This window comes from Sapajus apella, unplaced genomic scaffold (assembly GCF_009761245.1).
Source record: "Sapajus apella isolate SASKATOON/1434 unplaced genomic scaffold, GSC_monkey_1.0 scaffold59, whole genome shotgun sequence".
Classification (NCBI taxonomy): domain Eukaryota; kingdom Metazoa; phylum Chordata; class Mammalia; order Primates; family Cebidae; genus Sapajus; species Sapajus apella.
The window spans coordinates 3068210-3090987 of record NW_022436999.1 but is presented as its reverse complement, the minus strand read 5'-3'; the positions used below and the strand labels follow the sequence as shown (position 1 = coordinate 3090987).

General features: G+C 45.2%; 1 protein-coding gene across 12 annotated transcripts in view; it reads right to left on the bottom strand.

Moving 5' to 3' along the window:
• Positions 1 to 368: 368 nt before the first annotated feature.
• The window catches only part of SLC8A3 (solute carrier family 8 member A3), a 147278-nt gene continuing 124868 nt past the window's right edge, over positions 369 to 22778 (bottom strand). For 4 of the 12 annotated variants that reach the window (XM_032245763.1, XM_032245761.1, XM_032245762.1 and 1 more), the window contains exons 3-8: positions 19714 to 19820; positions 11637 to 11654; positions 7808 to 7932; positions 6830 to 6929; positions 4869 to 5144; positions 369 to 2481 (exon numbers count right to left, since the gene is read on the bottom strand). In XM_032245763.1, the coding sequence (XP_032101654.1) occupies positions 2105 to 2481; positions 4869 to 5144; positions 6830 to 6929; positions 7808 to 7932; positions 11637 to 11654; positions 19714 to 19820 (1003 nt within the window). In that variant the 3' untranslated portion in view covers positions 369 to 2104. Of the gene's footprint in view, positions 2482 to 4868; positions 5145 to 6829; positions 6930 to 7807; positions 7933 to 11636; positions 11655 to 16740; positions 16845 to 19713; positions 19821 to 22778 lie in introns of all 12 variants that reach the window. The other 8 variants (XM_032245766.1, XM_032245765.1, XM_032245771.1 and 5 more) reach the window with 6 other exon arrangements.

Sequence of the window (22778 nt, the reverse complement as noted above, 5' to 3'; positions counted from 1 at the left end):
ACATGCTCCTAAATTGTTTGTTGAATGAATAATGAGTAAATTAACAAGTGAAGAGATGTCTGTTAGTAGCAGGTACAGGGCACTGTTTTCCTAGCTAGAGTCTTGCGCTGCCATGCCTTTCTGATACAGAAGCCTCCTTCCCCCATAATTACCACAGCTCTTCCTACTTACATCTTCTAACTTTGCAAAGTCCAGGTTTTGACAAGTGGCATTTCCCTGAAGCACTTTTGCTTAAAACATACTGGGTCTGACACGTTGGCCCCTGAGTGTGAGAGGAGATGACACCTTCACCCGAGTCACGTCTCCGCAGAAGAAACCCAGGGTGGCCCCCTGGACCTTTCACTGAAGAAACACAGGGAGAAGCAAACTGTATGTAGAGAGATATAAGTATAGCTTTTATTACTTTTTTTTTGAACCAACCCAACATTTCCACCGGCAACTGTCAACATAGCTTATGACATGAGCACTGTTTCTTTTTTAGATATTTTTTTCTTAAAAAAATGTGTTTAAAATTAAACAGGTGTTTTTAATTTCTTCCCCCCCACTTAGAAAATGTATTTATGTCAATGCAGAAAGCCTAAAGATCCGTGGGCAGTTTCATGATCATGTCTTATGTCCGTGTGTGTGTGTGTGTGTGTGTGTGTGTGTGTGTGTGTGTGTTTAAAGCCAGGTCCTTCCCACATTTGTTGGGAAAAGGTCTGTAGGGCACGGTGACCTCTTTTCTAAAAACCCAGGCTCCATGGGATTATAACAACTAAGACTCCTCTTACTGGAGCAAGAACTACCCCACAGGTTGGCAAAAGAGCTTCATGAAGTTTAAAAACAGGCAGGTACATGGAAGAAATTGAGGAATTCCAGTTCCTATCTTGTAAAAGTGCTTTCATATGTGACCTGAGGGACCAGGAGAGGTGAAGGGAGCCCCTTGTTCTCTTATAAACCTCTAAGTGTTTCCACCACTTCAAGAAATATAGTCAGCCCTCTTTGTACAGAGCATTAGGAAGAGAGAGTGGTGAAGCTGACATTTCTCCGGACGTTGACATTTACAATATAAACTTTTCACTTAAAGATCTCACTGATTGGATATCTCTTCTCTCCTGCCTCAGGTGCAAAGCCAAAGATACTCAAGAAGGCCTGTATCTCTTTTGTTCTTCCAGAAGCCCTTTGTCATCACACACCATTCCTGTTTTTGTCCCTCTCTCCCACTTGGTGGGTCTTCCTGCAAAAGGATATACAAGTGGACATTGACATAAAGACACACAGAATTGGAAAGGCTTGGGCAGAGAGGGACAATTGCTTTTTGTATTTGCCTTGATTCAACATAAGCATAAAAAGCTCCTCCTGCTCCAGTTGAAGCCCCTATAGGATCGTTAGTACCCTGCGTGGGTGAGTGAGCTTATTTCTACCCCAACGCCATCACGCCTCCCAAGAGCTCAGAGAAAACAGGGAGATGAGGAACCGGGTCTTGATGGAGCCAAGAGGTGTCGGGAGAGCATGTGTCTGAAAATTCATGTTTCTCTCTGTTGGCTCAGACCTGGAATTCCTTCATGGCACCTTTCTCACTCACTTCAGAAAGAAAAGACAAAACAAAACAAAACAATAAGCAAAATCTAATGGCAAAACGAAAGCAACCACAACAATGATTACAAAGAACCCCACCCCAGCCACATGAATGTGACTCAATTTCACGTTTCGTCAGCTGAGTGAGATAATAGGACTTATGGAATTGGACAGACAGGAGAAATCCTGCCTCCAAAGAAACGAGAGGCCAAGGAATAATCAGAAGGTGGAACAGAAGGAGGTGAAAGGCTCTGACCTTTGCTTCGGGTCAGGGATATGAAGGGGAGATGGGGCGGAGGTGGATTTGTTGCTGTTGTTTGTTTGTATTTAATTAAATACTGTGTAAAGTGGGTGATTCCTCCATTGTTTGATTAAGACTTTGCCCTTTCAGTTCATTGCCAGGGCCTAAGTTGGGTGAAGTTCCTGGGGCTCGGGTCCTGATGCTGCCTCTCCAGGGCTGTGCAGCCCAGAGAGGTCACTGGTGGGGAAGTGCCCTTCTCTTAGGAGAAGTTCTGGGCCTGCCCTGCCGGAGGCTCTGTTCTGCAGCTCAGAACCCCTTGATGTAACAATAGGCCTCTAATGTGGCAAAGAGTATGTAGAGGAGCCACAGGCTCACAAAGAGCCACGTCGTGGCGAGCTTGCAGCCACGGGGGCCACCGAGCTCCCCGCCTAGATGCGGCCGTCGTCGGTACAAGAGCACGCTGATGCAGACAAATGCAAAGATGGTGAAGAGGGTGACAGAGAAGGCCAGCGTGCCGGCCGACACGTGGAACTCCTGTCCCTGCAGAGCCCAGTAGATGGCGGCCACGGACCAGGCCAGGCCGATGCCCAGAAAGACATTGACGGCGTTGCTGCCCGTCACGTTGCCAATGGAGGCGTCTGCATATACGTCCTGGAGGGCGGCAGCTTTGCTGGCGAACGTATCTGGAAAAGGACAGAGACACATGGGAGCTGGCGGGAGGCTAAGGTGTGCAGGGCCTGTCTTCCCAGTATTCCCAAAAAGCAGCTTGAGCTGGTAGGCCGAGCCCAGGAATGAGAGACAAGGGCTGGGGGTCTACTCCAAGCTCTGCCACAAGACAGCTGTTTGGCCCTGGATAGGTCACATCCCTGGGCTGGGCTTCCCATTCCTCATCTGCAGTGATCTGAACGATTCTGAAGGGCTTTTCCAGTTCTGATATTTACTGGGTGGGCTTATTGTTCTCCTTTGAGTACTTTTCACTGAAAAAGTAAAAGGGAAGTTTGCCATCCCACAACATCTCCCCAGGAAACCTTGACACCCCAGGAAGCTGCTTGGAGTAGATGCGTGATTGTAACTGTCATATGGGGCCTTTACTCATGAACCACCAAGAGTTATTGAGCAATGCCTACTAACTCAGCACTGGGCAAGGTGATGGAGTTTGGGAACAGAGGACATGTTGGGGAACCATGATGAGGACATGCAGGATGACCTGTGGACTCAAGGAAGACGTGGCTCTGTCTCTGTGGTTTGTATGCGTCTCACAGGGCCTTGCAAGGTATTTGACTTTAGATCTTGGCACTGATTTTAGGCACAAGGAGGACTGTCAGAGACATCTAGCCACTCCTTTTATTTCACAGGTAAGAAAAATAAGGGTCAAGGAATTTACCCAAGGTCACATAGCATGTTAGCAAGAGACTTGACCCTAAAGCCCTCATGTAAGGACCCTTTCCACACCATCAACTATATCCGAAGAGCTTTACCCAAAGCCACTAAATCAGATCAGCGGATCACAGGATAACCTTCTTAAAGCCTCAAATGCTGTTAGCTGTTGTCTAGACCAACTGCAAGGACTTGGAGGTGCCTAAAGGTGTCTGCCTGGTTTGCCTCATTGTTGCCGTTTTTTTTTTTTTTAGATCTCCCAGATAAAATCTCTTCCGTTTCTTGCCTATGGCCTGGTTTGTTTTTGTTCTTCTGATCCTCTGATACTTCTTCCCACCTCTATGCTTTTCCCCATATTTCCTCCCTCCCGTCTAATAGTTCAGGTTCCCCAAAGCCTAGAGAACAGAGATCACACAGCATCTCATCGACAGGATTTCCTGGGATCATCCATCTAATTTCTAACCTCCTGATGCATTTCCACAATAGCTAAATCTCTTGCATCACTAATGGACAAATAATCCCACTGGCCTGTGCTGGGGTTTTGGAAAGAGGTTTTCCTAGATTGTGATGTAGAGTTAGCTACTCTCCTGAAGGATATGTTTGGTTGGTACAAAAATGATTTCCCTTGGTCCAGCAAGCAGAGTCCTGTCTGATGAGATTCAGCCTAACCTTCCTGCAGGGGGGTGCCCTTTGTTTCTTTTTGGGGCAATTGGGATGCCAGCTCCCTGGCAGACTTTCGTAGTTCAGAAGCCCCAAAGCCCCCAACTGAATTAAGTAAGGAACCTGGGCTAGTGCAGCCCCTCTCTACCTGCTAACTCTGACATTCAGGCCCAGCTTCTGTCCTTATGTAGTAACTTTTCTTTTTCTTCATAGGATTTATCCAGATAACTTTAATTATATTAGTTGAGTGTTGTCTCCTTCACTAGATTATAAACTCCACGTGGAGAAGGAGGCATGTGTATCTTGCCTTTCATTATAGTCCCAGAAACCAGCACAATACTGTAACAGGCATAACAGGCTCAGTAAACATTTGTTCAATGAATGAAGGAATGTCTGCTCCTATTTGTCTCTGAGTGTTGCTAAGAAAAAGAGACTGTGTAATTCATCCTATAAAAAGATAAAAGCTGTGGAGCTTCCTTTGCCTGTTCTGCTAGGAGATACTTTGTACTCACAGTGTCCTTCCAAGCAGAGGAGGCCAAGAATGTAAGTGGGCATTTCTCCTTTGATATCTTTGAGCTGGCTAATCTTTAGCTTCCCAGAGATGGCCAGAGGTAAATAGGAGGAGGACAGTATCTACATTATTTTAATTGCACTGTTTGTGGCCTATTCACATAATGTGGAGGTTAAGAAATTGGACCGTTTACTTGGGCATGTAGCTAAGCCTCAGTTTCTTTGTCTGTGAAGTGGGGATAATAACTTACTCTATTTAATGGTGCTTTGGGGAACATTACAGGGAGAAAATGTGTAAATTCCTGAACACGCGTGGTGCCTGTCATGTTGAAAGTGCTCAGGAAATATTAGCTGTATTACTAATATCATTATTCATCTCTTTGATTGACTTTTGTGCACTTTAAGGGCAGAAGCTCTGTTCGGTTCAGGTCCGACATAGGGCAGAAGATAATGAGATGGAGTGCAAGGGTGATTTGAACCAGGTAATATCCTCTTTGCAGATTCAAGCTCCTCTCACTCTCACCTGGTACAGAGGTGCCAAATGCCACAAAAACAACAGCTGTGACTGAATCCTTGAGCCCAATGGTGCAGCCGAAGTGCGAGGCCAGGTCCCCAATGATGGCGGTGAGCATGCCGATGATGAGGATGGAGACGGCGAAGCAGGCCCAGCCGTGGCAGTACTCTGTGGGGGGCACACAGGCAAACAGCACCTTCCAGAAGACCGTCAGGAAGTGCATGACGTAGTCAAAGCAGGAGGGCAGCCTCTCCTCCCCTGATTCATCTTCATCCTCATCCCCTGCTGGAGGCAAGATAAACAGGCAAGAGAAAGGGTAGTAAGGTCAGATTCATTCATGAGATTCATTCATGAGAAAGTCGAGCCCAACCCACACCACAGGCATCATCTGCTCGAAGGGGACTCCAGCTATCTTCTGGGCAGCTGAGGGGGGGTGCAGGGCCGGGGTGCCAGAAAACAACTGGGAAACAATTTGGTCTGCCTCACTGGTCAGTGGAAGACAGGGCACCAAGGTAGAGTTAGGGAGAGAAGGTCAGGGAATAAGGAAGAGGAGAAAGTAGGTGATTAAGAGGGACAAGATAGTGGAGCCGAAAGAAAGGAGGATTCACAGGCTGCATTTGGTTGTCTAGGCAAAGAAAAGTGAAATCAGCTCAGCACGGCCACTCTTCACCGGACGCCGGTAGGGCTCCTCTCAAATTTTCTGACCTGACTGCTGCAATAATCATTGTGGTTCTGGTCATTATCTGTCCCCTAGGGGATGACTGTCATTCCAGATCATGAGAATATACTGCAAAGCCAGTGCCATCCTCCAAATACCTCATGGGGCAGAGCAGGGATAGGCCTTGATTGTCCTTGCCAGGAAATGTGAGCAGAGTTGCCCACTCAGCAGCCCTGGAGGGGAGGGTGGACTGAGGCATGCCTGTGCCTTGCCAAGGGCAACCTCTGTCATGCTTTGGCATAACCAGTAGAAGCTGGGTTTCAAAAGAGTAGAAGTCAGAACACTTGGGTTCTCATTCCAGCTTTGCCATGAAGAAAATCTGTGAGCTGGGGTCAATCATCTACTGTTTCTAAACCTCAAGTGCCTCCTTTGTAAAAGAAGCAGGGTAGATGATGTGGCCTACATTCCGCTTATTGTCTCAAGGGGCACAGTCAGGTCATCACAGGGGGAGCTAGAAAGATCTAAAGCAGGCGATGAGAAAAGTGGGGCAGCAGCAGCAGCAAACCTCTCTTCCTGCTGTCCTTTTGCTCTGGCTCTGGGGCCTTGGGGATATGACCCTGGGGGTTGCTATGACAACAAAGCCTCTCAAAAAAAGACAAGGCCAGTAGTGCTCAGCAGTGCAAGAAGGCCTCGGTGATGCTGAGAGGTGACAGTAACGGTGGTTGGGAGACCCTTTGCATCTCTGTTCCAACACATCTGCAGGCTGCTGGGACTCCTGGCTGTGCTGGGGGTCACTACTGAGGGGGCCCGTCAGTAAATGCAGAGGGAGTGGTTTGGAATCATCCAGGTGTTTTGTCAGAGAGTTGATGCAAAACATTTTATAAACTCCTAACTCCCGCATCTCTAAATCAGAATTGTCCCACATTTTACAGAAGACAGGGGTCAAACAAATGAAAAGAAAGAATGGCAGAAATCAGAATTTATTGAGTTTGTATTTTATACAAGACTCTGTAGCTTTCTACCTTTCTGAGAAAGGTAGCAATAGTTCCTCTTTGGAATGAGGACATTGAGTTCAGAGAGGGTACGTTGTTCCAGTTCATACAGCAGAACAAGGATTTGAAATTAGAGATAGCCATGCTTTTTCAGTTACACCATGATTCTTTTCCACAGTGGCCCAGTGAATCAGTAGGCACCTAGGACTAGAGCTGGGAAGACTGAACACATAGGCCTTCCCAGAGTCTGGTGGGCTTTACGCTTCCTTCTCAGAGGTTGTCTGCTTCTCCCAGCAAGGCCAGCCTAAGATGCTTCTCACCTGCACTGACGGTGATGGCCTCCATGAACTGGTCCCTCCAGGAATGGGTCCCCACAACCAAGGCCAGGTTTGTCTTCTTGATCAGTTTGTCCACCGTAGTCTGTTAGGAAGAGAAAAACTTGGAATCATGAGGTTAGAATGCTCAGAACCAATGAGGAGTCTGGTTCTTCAAAGGAATGAAAGATGCCCTGCCATCAGGGTGTTCTGACAGCTCTGCATGGAATGGCCTTGGGCGATCTCTTTTGAAGCAATCCTTCTATTTCTCTTTGTTTTTGGTTGTAATCTTTTTGTTTTGTTTTGTTTGAGACAGGGTCTCACTCTGTCACCCAGGCTGGAGTGCAATCATGGCTTATTGCAGCCTCAGCCTCCTGGGCTCAAGCCATCCTCCAACTTCAGCCTCCTGAGTATGCAGGATCACAGACATGTACTGCCACACCCAGATAGTTTTTATTTGTTTTATTTTTTGCAGAGATGGGGGGTCTCCTTATGTTGCCCAGGCTGGTCTCAAACTTCTGGGCACAAGTGATCCTCCCACCTTAGCCTCCCAAAGTGTTGAGATTACAGGTGTGAGTCACCCATTGCCTGACCTGGTTGTGACTTTTGAAATTGGCTATTTAGAATAATACAATAGAGAATAAGGATAAGGATGTTAATATATCTTGCCCTATAGTAGTGAGTTTTAATATTTTTGCTTTAAAAATGCAGTTAAACAATAGTGATAATACATCTCGGGCCTTTCTAGCCCATTTATTTCACATTCTATGCTATGTTTCCTCACAATATCCCTAACATACAAATGGCCAGCCTATCTGTTTCATGTTACAAATGGGGAAACTGAGACCTGGGGTGGGTAAGTGATTTGTTCAATTTCAGCTTCACATATTCACTAGTGAGAGTGGGAAAAAAAAAAAAAACCAGGTCTTCTACCTCCCACTTTAATTCATTTGTTATTCAATTAGACCACACTGATTGCCTGACCTTGAACTCATAGGACTCTTCGATGATGACCTCTAGTTTGGAGTGTTCACCCAATACTGGCTTTCCCATCTCTGCTACCCTCTTGGCCTCCTCTTCCTCCATAGTCAGCTTCCTGTCTGTCACCTCTGCAACAAAACAAAATCAGACTCATTTTAATGCCTTTTCCATTCCCTAGAAGGATACAGATCAGAGTATTAGGCATGGGCAGTGGGTACAAAGCTAATAACTCTTGGGAATGGGGAGTTCTTATATTTTTTAGTGCCTCTTTTTATGAAGTACTAAACAGTTTATAACCAGACCATGAGAATGTGCTTTGCAGGCTGGGATAAGAATTGCTCTTTCTGTTTTATACCTGGGTGGACAACCTGACCCAAAAATTTTCTGAGAAATAGCATCAAGTGAAGTTCTCAAGACATTCAGTGAGATGTTGGGGAACTGGGAAGAAAGGCCAGATTTTTTGACCTCGAACTATTTTGAACTGTTGGCTGGTTTGTTCAACCACTTCCTGTAAGAGTCCTTGAAGGTGCAGAAGTACATTTATTCAAAGAAAATGTCTACTGGTTTCACAGCATCTTGACTCATTTACCAATGGTCCCTTCTCATGGTGAACAGTTAAGACATTTTTTTTTCCACTTTGGCTGGTGAGTCCATTTTAAGACCACTTCTCCATGAAGACGTATTTTCTGGATTAGAATGAAATAGAGATTGAATCTTTTTATTCCCCTTTGATTAGAAAATTGCTCTTGGCAGCTTGTTTTTTTTCAGAGCTCATTTAAACATCTTCCCATCCAAGTCCACATTCTCACATGTAATTAATTCTTTTATTTGGCTCCTTAATTGCTTTCATTCCACACAGTAAACCTCCCAGGGGAATCCTGAAGTCCTTGAGTAATCTCAAGGACAAAATGGGTCAGAGGCCAAGAAGGTCTTTTTTTCTCTCTAGCTGGGGAATTGCTGAAGCAAGGGGAGGGCTGAGACTCCAGCTCTCAAGTTTGCAAGGAAAGAAATTCACTGAAAACACTATAAGCCAAGGGTGTAACTTACCAAGCAGGAAGCCTTATATTTTATGTAAGAATTTTCTTACTTGGCCTGCATGAAGATGGTATGACAGAGTGTGGAGACTTCCTGAGCTCACTGTTTTACTCAGTGTTTCTGGCACCAAGCACAGAAGGCAATCCCAAAATGTTTGGGAGCTGTCTGTGGTGCTGTCCTGCCTCTAGTGTTGGTGGCCACTTTTGGAAACAACGTTTTCGCAAGGATCCATGTCTTTCTGACTATTTCCAAGTCAGCAGACATCCTCTAGCAGTCTGACTTCATTTTGTCTATTGAATTTGAGTCTCTGATTAGGTAATTCTGAAGGTAAATCTGGTTAAGGTAAATCTGGTTAATCTAGGGTTCTGGCTATGGGCCCAGCAACCTTAGAAGCCAGACTGCAAGCTACTCTGGGAAAGAGCCCTTAGAAAAAGACACACGATTGCATACTCTTTTCCTTTACTTGCAGGTTTAAGCACCATAGCACAATGCCTATCTTAACAGTGACAGTATTATTCCACTCCTTTCTCCCCAATTGCCTCATGTCATACTTTACACATGACACAATAACTTTATATCAATATAATGAGCTCTCCAGTGACATATAGATGTACATGTCTAACCCCTTGTCTAGCTATCAATCTAGCACTTTATCCATCTGGCAGGATATTGATCTACCCACTGACCTGTCCACCCTTGTGGTGACAGTCAGTTTTTCCATCTAGCTTTCTGCAAAAATTCCTTTGACAAATAACCAATCCTCTACCTTTGGATCTCCCACAGTCCCACAGAGGCACTCTGTATATATCTGTTAATTGATTGAGTCACACACCTTTAACTTAATTCTAGTTTCTACTTTCTTGGCTTGGCAGTAATTCCTGCCTTTTTCAATTTTTTGTCATGATCATTCCTTTAAATTCAAATTTTGTTAATTTCTTAAGAGAATGATAAGCTTCTAATTTAAAGGACCATAGTCATTCTGATCACTTGTTTATGTGACTCCTCAGAATTTCAAGTAAAGAGAATAAAAGGCAGGTGATCTAGATATTCAGACTGACTAAATAAACTCTCAGTTCTAGGAAAAGGAAGAGAGGTTGGGAGGGGAGAGATAGAATATGAATAGAATGGAAAATTGAACAAATATTGGAAGGACAAAGAGCTTTCCAGGCCAGACAAGAATGGGAGGTTGTGAGTGCTCTGAAGAGTGAGGCAGCTAGTGCTCTTCCTGCAAGGCCCCTGAGCTTGGTGGGGTAGCTCAGGATGAACATATTCGCTCTCTGTCTTTCACCACCAGGCGCTTTAATCATGGTTGCCTGTCCACCTAGGAAAATTCAAACCAGGATTTGAGATTTCCAATGGATTGAAAGGCTAATCAAGCGCTCCTAAATTAAAGGCTTACAGATTAAAAGAGCTAGGAAAAGACACATTTCCTTTCCCCCATTTTAGCTTCTATTGATGTTTGCAAATATGTTAAAAGTATAAGGCAATTTAAGTTAAATCACAGTCTTCGTTATGCATATATGTGTGGGGAGTGGAGAAAAGAGTTGGAACAAAGAAGCCTTGCATACCTTCACAGGCAAGAGGATGAGTGCAGTGGAGAAGAAAGACCCAATGCTATGAATCAATACACTGGGAGAAGAGTGAAGAACAGAGGGTTGGGGGTAGCCCTTATCTTGTTGGTATAAAAAAGAAGCAAAAGGCCAAGGAAGCTGTAGTAACTGTTTTTTCCACAAAAGAAAAATGCAGGAGTTACCTACATTTGTTCTTGTTGTTTAAGCCTCCCAGAAGGCAAATGTCCTTACTATGTACAGCACCCCTTCCTGAACCGAGGATGTAGCCTGTAGGTGACTTTGAATACCAATGAACTCTGTAAGATGTTTTGCCTCTTAAGTGACCTTAACATTTTTTTCTGTGTTCAAAGAACTGATTAAATGTAAGATGTTCTTTTAACATATATTGAAACTGTCTTGTATAGGCCACTCTGCTTGCAAAAAGAATTATAATATTGCTAGATATGCTAAAAATGCTTTCATATCTGCTCATGAAGTTGGATATTGTTTATGATTGGTTTCCACTCATGCAAGCATACTCTCAAAGTAGGCGTATGCCCTCTACAGCATCTAGATTCTGCATGAGAATCTCTCCAAAATAAATTCTCTAAAATTTCTATTTCCAGCCAGAACACTGCCCCCACCTCCATCCTAATTCATCTTGTTCATGGTACATAGGACTTTAAGGGTCAATGACAAATGAACTAAAGTTCTACAGTTTACCTCTCAGCTGTGATGAGATGGAAGATCTCCAAAACTGGTAAAATTCCAGATTCTTTAAAATTTACTTTTCCTATTCTCACAGCAGGTTTGGTTATTTTTCCCTGGATCCCTTGGGATTAAAGTATTTTCTTTCAAATCCTATCACAATTATAATAGGAGATTCCAGCTCTGACTCTCAAGGTCTCTTCCCCCACAACATGAGCTGGCAGATGAATTAAGACTCAGGAGAAGTCTATGATCCACCAACTTCTTGGTAAGCTTAATTTGTCTTCCTGGTCCCAGAGAGGATCAGCTATGCTTTTACTTATATCCACAGAGAAGTGATGCTCAAGGAATTGCCTTCCTCACGATTGCTTCCTCATAATTGCTTCATGTGGGGAAATAAATCTCCCAGTCCTTGAGAACTTGTCAGGTTAACTCGAGTCTACAGTTCTTATTCAATAAATCAAAGGACATTGGTCTTAAACCAAATAATGGCACTGGCAAGAAATGAAAAGAAAAGAGGGGAACAAGACACCTCTTACCTGGAGATAACAGGAGCGCTGTTTGCAAATGGATACCAGACAAGTGGAAGAAAGAAAAGGAAAGAGCATTAAGGTCCCATCTTGAAAGTTTCCCCAGATTTTGTGGTTGCTGGTAGCATAAGGAAAGCAGTGGGCTTAGTAGATGAGAGCTCAGCAGCCACATGCAAAAAGCAGCCTTTGGAGCATGCACAGAGCAGCAGCAAAAGGTGTGAGCAGCCGGAGAGGCTGCTGAGCACCAAGGCCCTGTGAGGGCATTTGCTCCCATGCCTTCCCGGCAAACCAAAGGGCTAGGAATGGAGGAATGAGAATGGGGAAACAAGTGGGTGTGTTGGTCACTCATGATCATGTAGGATATCAGGTTATCACATCCATTCTGTAAAAAAAGGAGTGAGAATCCGGTTATCATGAAAACTGTGTAAGTTGCAACCTTGCCAGAGTAGCTAACTTATTAGTGGCAAAGATAACCAGGGGGCTTGAATGGGAGCTCAAGGAACTGGGTAGCATTGTGCAAGAGTGGAACAGTGCCCAGGTCTACGTCCTTCATCCCTAATGACTTAGCTGAACTCAGGCTCAGCTTCTCAGTGCCCATGTTTCCATGACTACAAATGGCTTCCTAGCTACCATGTGGACTAGAACTTTGATTTCCCCTAAAAGAATGACTTAGTGAAAAGGTAAGTCCTGCAGAATGTTTTTCTTGAATGGTTTCTCTTTACTATAGACATATCCTGGCGGTTAGGACTATGGGCTCCTGCCATTTTATATCAACTCTGCTTAGCAAAATCCCTGCATAAGGTAATGTTTAATTAAGTTTGGCTATTTGCTCTTTCGGCAACTGTCTTTTCTATAGGTCTCATGGTGCTGCGTCTCTCTGGTTGGGTGATCTTTTTGTGTCAGAAAGGACAGGCTAAATCAGAGTCCAGATATTCTGGAACAGAGAGACTGTCATACCAACAGCTATACATAGATGGGAGATGACAATTGTAAGGTCTCTATGTGGACTGGGAAACTGAGTTAAAGACATACCCCATACAGTTTGTCTCTAGCCCTTGCATTTGTACTTATGCCAAAATCTCTTAGACTTTAAGGTCTTAGAACTAAAGAAATGCTTGTTTCTTTAACTATCCTGCCTATGGTATCTTAGTATAGCCCCTCACTCCTTGGCTCTCCGATAAAGGTCTGGGAAGAGCTTGACACATATTCCTGGTATAGTGGTGACTGATAGAGATTGCTGAGGAAGAAGTGTGTGTTGGGAGAGAACCAGAGGGGACATATCTGTGAATTGTTTTTTCTAAGAATCTGTGGGAATGCAACTCAAGCCTGTGATCAATCATCCTACATGCACAGCAACTGAGACATATGTGAATCCAGAGTCTACATGATATATAAACAAAGCACTTCACTTTTTTAGGTGTCTCCCATCTAGAATTCCAAAGGTTAATGGATCAATGGCTTTCCTCACTACATTGAGATAGAGATAGATGATAGATAGACAGATAGATAGATTGATCAATCAATAGAGATAGATATAGGTAGGTAGATAGATAGATAGATAGATATACAGATAGATCGGCAAGAGCTTTTTTATTCTGCTCCTTCCAGGGGTTTGCATGGAAGAGCTCCTCGTGGCCCCCAAGTTCCAGCAGGGGAGATCAGAGATCCCAGCACATCAATGAACACAGGTGGGCCAGATAAAGGCAGCTCTTCCAGAAAGGTTCCTGCTGCCCTGGTTTTCACTCATACATGTCCCCCAACATCTGGCCCATCCCTAGCACAGTGAGAAGGCCTGCAGTCAGCTGGATTGCATCATTTTCTGATCATTGTCTCCATGAATCCAAGACTTTCTGCTCGGCAGTTACAGATGGGTCAGCGAGATCTGGGTAGGCCAGCTCTGACTGACATAATACCTCGAGGGTGTTTTTCCTGCTGCTGCTCATGAGAGAAGCTGGAGCTGAACTTTCCCCTGTATTGATTCCCCGGGTCAAGTGAGAGTCATTTATTCCTGCTCAGATACTCCAGGGACAAGCTGGAAAGAGCATAGCTCTTGAGTAATTAGGAAGCATCTGGGCAGCTTGTCAAGATGAGCCCATGGATATGGAAAAAGGAGGAACAAACAGGCCCCATTCTCGAGAGAGAAAGAGCTTTCCTTTCCACCCCAAGGCTTCCAATGTCCAGGGCCAGGCCCAACAGCCTTGATTATGTTGCTCAGTGTTGCTCTCAGAAGCCCACTTCTAGATTCCAGGGCAACTGTGTTTCCTATTCAGTCTCCCCTTCCCTTCCCTTTTTTTCATCCCCCAGCTCATCATCCAGCTCATCCAGCTCATCCAGAGTTTAATCTCAGCTCTGAAGTCTGTTTTGTTTGCCAAAAATAGAGTCTCCTATTTCAAATCTAGTCTTTTTTTAAAAACGCAATTGTCATTTTGGCCATGCAGAGACTATGCCATTCTGAATGTCTAAGACTTTCCCATGCAGTAGTGATAATGAAAAGCAATTTCCACTGTTCTGTCTCTCACTATGAGAACAGCAGGGAATTCTGGAAATTTGGATTGTTTTCCATTTGCTCCTGATTCTAGACAATCGGGTTTTACGACCTTTCACCTTATGGTCTAATGTCAAAATATGGGAAGGACGGAAGAAACTGGAAATTAACCCTCTAGCAAACCTAGACAATAAAAGAGGTGGGTGGGAAATGGACACGTTTCTTATTGCTACTGTTCATCTTGGCATCCTGGTCACTGGGGAGATCTGAGGGCACATCACACAGATAAGTTGCTGAAATCCTTGTCTTCTTACTTACTCCCTCCACCATGGAGCTGCTGACATTTCCTTGGACAAACAATCCAGGGAAAAGCAGGAAGATGTCCTCAAATGGGGATTAGCCATAGATGTTTGCATTTGGCTTGGTCTCTTGAAGAACACAAGGCTTATCTTGGGTCACTCTCTGTCCTACTGTTGGTAGAGGTTTTTAAGGGAGGCATGAAAGAAGAGCCTCTTTACCGGAGGAATAAAGGCATATCTGGACTTTCAATCTCTTCCTCTTGTCTGGAGCCACTGCCTTCCTTCCTGTACACTGTACAATCCTTCATGCTGCTTTCATTTGGATCTAAGTAGCTTGGACTGTGGAAACTGATGAAGGTGACTTACAACTGGCCTTGGGTATCTGCTGCTTCCAACCAATTATAAATATATGGAATAAATGCTCAGGGGAGGTGGGAATGAGGAAGGGCAGGTGCTGAGGCAACTTCTGAGAATATTCTTGGTGGCAGAAACTGGAAGTTGGGCAAGAATACAATGTAGGAAGCAATGGAACCGGAGATATTTTCTTTCTTCCAGCATTCTTTGGGAGTCAGGCTGATGGCAACATTTTATTGAGTGGCCAAGAAGAGAACCAGCAATAGAAGATGGAGAGGGGTGCTGCCCCTCACGCATCGGGCGTGTCCAAACCAGTGCAGGCACAGAAGTGGTCAGCTCTGCAGGAGAGTCCCCAGCAGACAATGAGAACCAACCAATCACATGGAGAAGGCCTGTAGAGGATCCTTTGGGAATGTTGTTGTCGATTCTCTTATATCTGTCCTCGTGTGGAAAGTTTTATGCTACTCTTCGTCACATGAATATGAAATAGTTGCAGAATGATCTCCCCTTTTTGACAAACAGGTAGATTTCACTGCTCCATTTGCTAGGAGGCCCCCAGCACCCTATCTCTCCTGAATTGGAGTGTGAATGTCTTCTTGCTATTTCCCGAGAGCACCCTAACGCATTCCCACATCAGTGCCTCCAACACATTTGAAGTAGTGGCTTCTAATCATTTTCTTCAAGGGAAGCAATCCTTCCTTACATCTATCCTGGCTGCAACATAATCTGCCCCTGAGGGATGAGACCCTGGCAGATATTCTCAGATGCATGTCCTGAGGAAAGCAGATGAGGCCACTTCTCTAGTGTGGGATGAGGGTTATGCTGGGATCTGGGTCATATGTTCACTTGCAGATGCCAAGCAGAGGCACACATCTGTGAACCTTCCAACACCTGTCCCTCAGGGATCAGCACCAACTGCATCATTTAGAGTCTCTTCTGTTTGAAAATCCACAAGTCAGTACTCCATGCCTGTCCAATGTCAGTCCTTTTCTGGGGCCCACTGGCTAGGGGAATTTTCATACCTGGAACCACTCCCTTCCCTTTGTGAACTCTCAGTTTTCTGCTTTAGAGGTTGCATTGTCCCTAAGTAGCCTGAAGAAGGTACCCAACCTTGGGCTAGGAAAAAAAGTAGAATGGGATGGTGTGGGATGCCCAGAGGAGGAAGAATAGCTCAGGATTCTAGATTGAGTGATTACCGCAGAAGTCAACTCTCTTTCCGAGAGCTCTCAGAAGCCATGGCCTCTAACAATTGGTAAACTTACCCATGCCACGGTCTGCCCAACTGTGAAATAGGTGGATAATACACTTACCTCTTTGAAGGGCAGAGGGGCCTATGGGCCACTCTGCAAGTGAATAACCTGCCAAGCATTCAAAGGAAGTTGGGGAGTGCAGCAGAAAACTGTCAAAGCATCATTGCAACCCAGGCCCTAACCCCCATCCCAGACCCTCCCACATTCAATCCAGGCTAAAGAGTGAGGGGTGGCAGAGGAGGAAGGCAGGGAGGGGCACAGGCATGCATGGCATCACATTCCTTTCTTTTTCTTCTCCTCCCCACCCACCAAGGAATTTTCACTTTTACAGGTTACAGTTGGGGTGGCGGGGCGGGGGTGGAGGTCGTGGGGGAGAACGCAGGTGCCCGTGGCAATTGAATAATTGTAAAATTGTAGCAAAACAGGGACATAACTCATTAGGGTAATGAGGAGTTGAGGCTGCAGTGCTGCCCAGAGGGCGGGAAAGGAGGAATTTGGAATAAGCTAAGGCTAAGAAGGCAGAGATGATACCGAAACAGGGTGAGAGCGAGAATACAGGGGGGAAAAGAATTTAAAAATCCATTGGTCAAAAAGAGAAAGGAGGAGAAGGGAAGAAAAGGAGGGACACAAAAATGTGGTTGCTTTTTCTTTTTCGTTGCTGTTTGTCAGTTTGTTTTAATTTCTTTTCTTTCTTTTTGTTGTTTTGTTTTTAAAGAATCTCACACCTGATATTCCACGTTCCATCCATTTCGGTTCACCAAGGACAATGAAGAAATTCTCTTGCCTTTCGTATTCCTCCTCATCTACTATTTTAACCCTTATGGTTTTCCTGTAGGGACAACAAGAGAGAGAGTGTGTCGACTGGGTCGGTAGATTGGTTGGTCACCTGGAGCACAGCCTTTAAAAATCATTCCCCATCACTCCTGGCACATGCAGCCCAGTCCCGCCATGGTGGCTTTCGACAGGACCATGGTGGATTGTGTTGTTCTCACATAATAAATGGTCTTAGCTTTTCTTGTCTTCTTGGTCATAGTTGTTCTTACGGGTGAGTGGGGCAGGAAGCCAGGAGGCAAGGAAAGGTGGGCAAAGGAAGGGAGCCAGAAGGACGGGAGGGGACGGGAAGGCAGAAGGCAGGTGATGGTGGGGAGGAGTCATTTGAGACCTTGCCAACAGTTGTTAGTAGGAAGTGGGTCTGGCAGCACATTCCACAGGGTGTCACATGGTAACAGCGGCATTTCTCTGGGCAACAGGTAAACTACTGACCCACTGGGAATGACCCAGGTCTTCCCACAACAGGAAATATGTCAACAGAGCCCAGGGCTTGTGTCCCTTCTTTGTGTCTATACTCACTTCCATTGTGAGTTTCAGAGAGAAAATTTTTAAAAGGAAAGTATTTATGAGGAAGGGAAACCAGAGAGAGGAAGAGAGAGGCGAGAGAGAGAGAGAAAAAGAGAAGGAAAAGAAAGGGAGGTAGAATTGTATGATCTTTCACATTCTTTATCTCATAGGAGGCTTCCGTGGTGGGAACTAAAATAAATATGTATTAACCACCATATGATATAGGAATCATTTACAATTCACAGTTGATGCACTTCTGGGAAAATGTGAAGAAAAAGATGTAAATCATTAAATTCGAAATCACCTTTGGGCTTCTATCATTTGGGGGTGATATGTCCCCAAACTGGCTTTCTCAATGTGAATTATCATGGGTCTGGGGCATGAGGTGATGGAGGTTTCTGTTCATCTCTAGGTATCTTACAAAACATAGCATCTTTTAAGAACAAATCACCCAGGGATTAAAGGTTCCTTGAAATTCACTCCCCTCCAAAGACCAGCTCTTTGTCATGTGGAGATGTTGACATGTGGATCTTGCTCTTCCTATGTGGTTTCTTCTGGTCTTTCACGGAATCACAGTGGTGGCCAGCAGGTCCTACTAGTGAGCCAGAATTGTTATTTTCTGCTTTGCTTTCCTTGTTCTTTTTTTGCGGGGGGCGGGGGGCGGGATGTTATTGGGGGAAAGGCATAGGAACTAAATGCTCTAAAGGGCAAAGAGCATTTACCTCCATGTCTCTTCAGATCCTCTGATGTTCCTTTGACATTCTGTGGATGTGCTCAGCTTTGCTATTTATAATGTAGCAGGCTGACCTGAGGGGGTTCGAAGGGCACAGAACTTGCCGCGCATCTGTGGTGTGTGTACTTTACAAGTACAGTCACATGCCACATAAAAACATTTCTCTCAGCAACAGACCACATCTATAATCATAGTTCCATAGGGCTACATTCTACCATATGTTCACTGCACCTTTTCTATGTCTAGATATGTTTAGATACACAAATTCCACTGTGCTGCAGTTGCTTATGGTATTCAGTACAGTCACATGCTATACAGGCGTGTGACATTGCTCTTATTGCCTAGGAGCAATCGGCCCACGTAGTCCAGGTGTGTCATAGGCTACACCATCTAGGTTTGTGAAAGTGAACTCTATCATGATCCCACAATGACACAATTGCTTAAGGACACATGTCTCAGAATGCATCTTTATTGTTAAGTGATGCATGACTGTACGTTTTTATTACCTTATTGGGTCCTTCCTTTGACATCTTTTTATACCTTGCTCAGTGGATAAAAAACAAAGTTCATTGATTGTCAAGAGGCATTTTTTTGGGAATATTTCTGCTGGCCCCAGATATGGGACCCCAGGGCTATCTACAAGGCATGAGCCTGTTTTTCTGCTGCAGGAACTTTGCTGTGGGATGGGATTGGGGTGCTCTGTGACCACAGGCATGGCCTGGAGGGCATGAGGGACGGGTTGGCAGGGGAAGGAACAGCTCCCTCCTCCATAGTATGATCTATTCAGAACATAGATCACACTATGATCTATCTTCCTGACTTGCCTGTTGGTGGCCATGGGATGTATGGGGTCACTGAAGTTGAAGGCAAAGGCTCCATCCACTCTGAGAAGCCCCATAGACTTCTTGGGGAAGCTTCCATTCAGGTCACAATGATCTCCACCACTATTCTAACTCTCTGCCTCCACGCCTGGGTGTTTTTAATAGGAAAAACAGAGGAAGACAAATGGGTACTTGATCTAACTCACACCTGTACTTTCAGCTTCCTCAAGGTCAGGAGGAGAAACAAGTCTTGACAGTAGCAACATGGCAGCTACGATGGCTCCTAAAGCCTGCTTTCGGAGGGGAATGAACTATAATCCAAATACATTGATTCTCCACTTCCTGGGATTCTAAGTTTAGCCCTGAGAATAACAGCTCCACGGAATCTGTGCTGAGAGCCAGTTTCTCAGTGTTGTTTTTCTGCCTGGTGCTGGGCTAGCTGGTCCCTTTTTTCCCATTCAGAAAAAGCCAAGAGCCTCACATGATACTCCCAGCTTTCTGGCCCTTTCTTTCCCCATACTCATTTCCTCATCCCAGAAGAATTATCACTGGTCTCGAGCACCCCTCGTATGAATGCCATGTGTCAGGCTGGCTGGTGTTAGGACACAGCCGGAGACAGAGAGAGGACAGAGGAGAGGGAGGAGTTAAAACAGAGCAGAAGAGACAGCAAGAGAGGAGACAAGGGAAAGGGAACCAGAGAGGTGGAAGGCAAGAGGAGGAGAAGGAGACAAACGGGTTGGAGAGGAAGAAACAGAAGAGGAGAGAAGAACGTTAGTGTTAGTGTGGAGGAGGACAGGGTACTACACCTTTCTGAAAACTCATATCCACCATGCGGGGCCCCATCATCTCAATGAAGTAATTCTTGTTTTTCTCATACGCCTCAACATCAATTACCTTGATGTGAATTGTTTTGCTGTGGATGGAAAAATAAGTATCATAAGCAAAGAGTAGAGTGTGGGGCAAGTCAGCCAGGAGACAAAAACAGAAAGAGAAGGAAACAGTTAAAAGATTCAGAAAGATCCAAGTTTGCCCCAACACCACAGGGACATGGAAGAGAGGGGCTGCCTGGGGCCCCCCTCCAGCCTCACCGGGCTCCTCCTGGGCTTTGCGCAGCTTCATGGCATAATCAAATTTGAAGACTGAAAAGAAAGAGCTCAAGCTTCACAGCCGAGGGCTCTGAGTTCTAATCCTGAAGATGCTGTGTCATCTCGGACAAACAATTTAACTGATAAACAAACAGGATGAATCATGCTTACAGCATCCCAGGGCAGTTGTGAGAGCAATGAAATAACATACACATAAAGGTGTGAGCTTTAACGTCCTCCCATGCTTGCTTCCTTATCCCTCTTGCTTTTGGGACAAGGGAGAATTTTTTTGACGTTTGAAATCAGCTGATGTTGATCCAAATGGTTTATTTTATAAGAAGAGCAGAAAGGGACAAACTGCTTTGTGGAAATCTTGCCCAGAAATAGTAGAACTTCTTTTTCTGTATAGCAGTGACTACCCCAGGGGAGCCGGCGGCAGGGAAGGGGGTGGTCCTTGGCTCATGTCACACATTCTGGCAATTCACAGCAGGCCTCAAAAGCTACTGACACTAACTCCAAACAGGCTTCTGCAGTCACAGGGATGCACCGGCTGGATCACATTAATTCTAGGGCTCTCAGAATTAGGATTTCTTTGTTAGTCCTACCACCATCTTGTGGCTGGCACAATTATATTGCTTTATATGTTAAAAGGTGTTATTTTGTTAATATAAACATTTAAAAATATCTGCGAATTTTAGTCACCCTGTTCTGCATTTCTTCTTCTTTCTTTCTTCCATCCCTTGTTTATTTATTACTGGACCTTTAAAAACAGATGTAGACCTGGGCCTCTCCAGGAGGTTGCTTACTAACGGGACATTTCAGGACCAGTTCCCAGGGAAGATGGGGAAGATGTTTAGGCCTGTCCTTGTGGGTGTGTGACACTGCTACGTGGGTGTGTGTGGAGCTGGGTCTCCCTGCAGTTATGGGAGTGAGGAGGCCTGAGCAGGGGCCCTGGGCAGTGGCCGCGGGCCTGTACCCTTTTTAGACTTTGCTACCCCGAGGCCTTCAGCACCTCCTTTTATTCTTTTTTATAAAATAGGAATCATCACATTCTAACCTGGGACAACCTCCCTGCCCTTGTGAACTTCCCCAAGTCACCATTAGAGCTTTGGATGTCTAGAGAGTCTCTGGTGTCCATACTGTTGATCCTGCAGAATCAGATCTGGTCCATTCCTCCTGAAGTGAACGCAACAGCAGTTACCAAGACACCCTGGTCCCTGCCACCCCACCACACGACTCCAGACCCTCTTCACTTGCCACACCCACCCCAGTCACCTGGCTCGCCACCGTAGAAAGCGTGGCTCTTCAACTTGTGAAAGGCCATGATGCTTTGGCCTTCCTTCTTCCAGGTAATGGAGACAGATGACTGCCATTCAAATCTCACCTCCACCCCTCACCAGCTGGGTGACCCTGGGTGATGCTGTAGAGTTCTTCAAGTCTCATGTGTAAGGTGGAATAATAGCACCTACTTGGTAGTGTTCTTAAATGAAATAATTTTATGAAGTCCCTGGCAGGGTGTGTGTTCCCTATTAAAAGTTCCATAAATAGCAACCATTATCACTAAGGGTAACAACTATCCCAGTTTGGTGGTTTGAGAGTAATATGTAAGGGAAACTTATCATCTTCAGCCATTAAGTCAGAAAACTAAAGGAACTCAGCAAGTACAGTTGGTGACCCAAGAGGTGGTTCAAGCTTGAAATAGAAGTCAGGCCAAGAGAGGTTTGGATAAAACAGTATGATAAATCGTAAATGGGCTATTAGAGAGGGTCGGAATGTTAAGGGTGGTAATAGAGAGCAACCCCCATAGTCTCTTAAAATCTAGTCCATGTCCCTATCAGCAACAAGCTCTGGGCTGGACAGAAAACATGTCATGCGACATAGCATGGCTTGCACCGATTTGATTGACATCTTAAGTGGGGACAAGAGATGCCATTGACATCTTTTTTTTTCTTTTCTCTTTTTTGAGATGGAGTCTTGCTCTGTTGCCCAGGCGGGAGGGCAATGGTACGATCTTGGCTCACTGCAACCTCCACTTCCTGGGTTCAAGTGAGTCTCCTGTCTCATCCTCCTCAGTAGCTGATTACAGGCACCTGCCACCATGCCCAGCTAATTTTTGTATTTTTAGTAAAGTCATAGTTTGATCAAGTTGGCCAGACTAGTCTCGAACTCCTGACTTCAAGTGATCCACCAGTCTCAGCCTCCCAAAGTGCTGAGATTAGAGACATGAGCCACTGTGCCCAGCCCGCCATTGGCATCTTAGGTGGGGAACAAGAGAAATGAGGACAGGCGTTAACTAGTGGCAAAGGGACTTAGATTAGCCAGTGGGAACCACCACTGGAGCAAGGAATGAATGGAGGAGGCAGGGTATAGTGTTCCCCCATTGAGATAATTCCCAGGGAAGGCATCACTGTTGGGACTTATGGGGTTACCTTGCCTGGAGGCTAGAAAAATCCCTTCCAGTTCTTGAACACTGGAGAAAGTTCTCACTTCTGCTCAAGTCACAAATGAGACTTTAAGTGTAATACGAGTTACCAGTCAGGTCTTGAGTTCTCTTTCCAAACTTGTTCTTTTCCGTTTCCATCAATGGCACCATCATCTAACAAATTGCCCAGTCCCCAAACCTGGAATCACCCCTCATTCTTTCCTCGCCCTCAGGCCTCCCTCTCTTCCCCAGGAGAGTTAATTTGCTACCACCCTTCCCTCTGCTTTTAAGACCTACATCAAAACACCAACACTTGGCTGGGCCTGGTGGCTGATGCCTGTAATCCCAGCACTTTGGGTGGCTG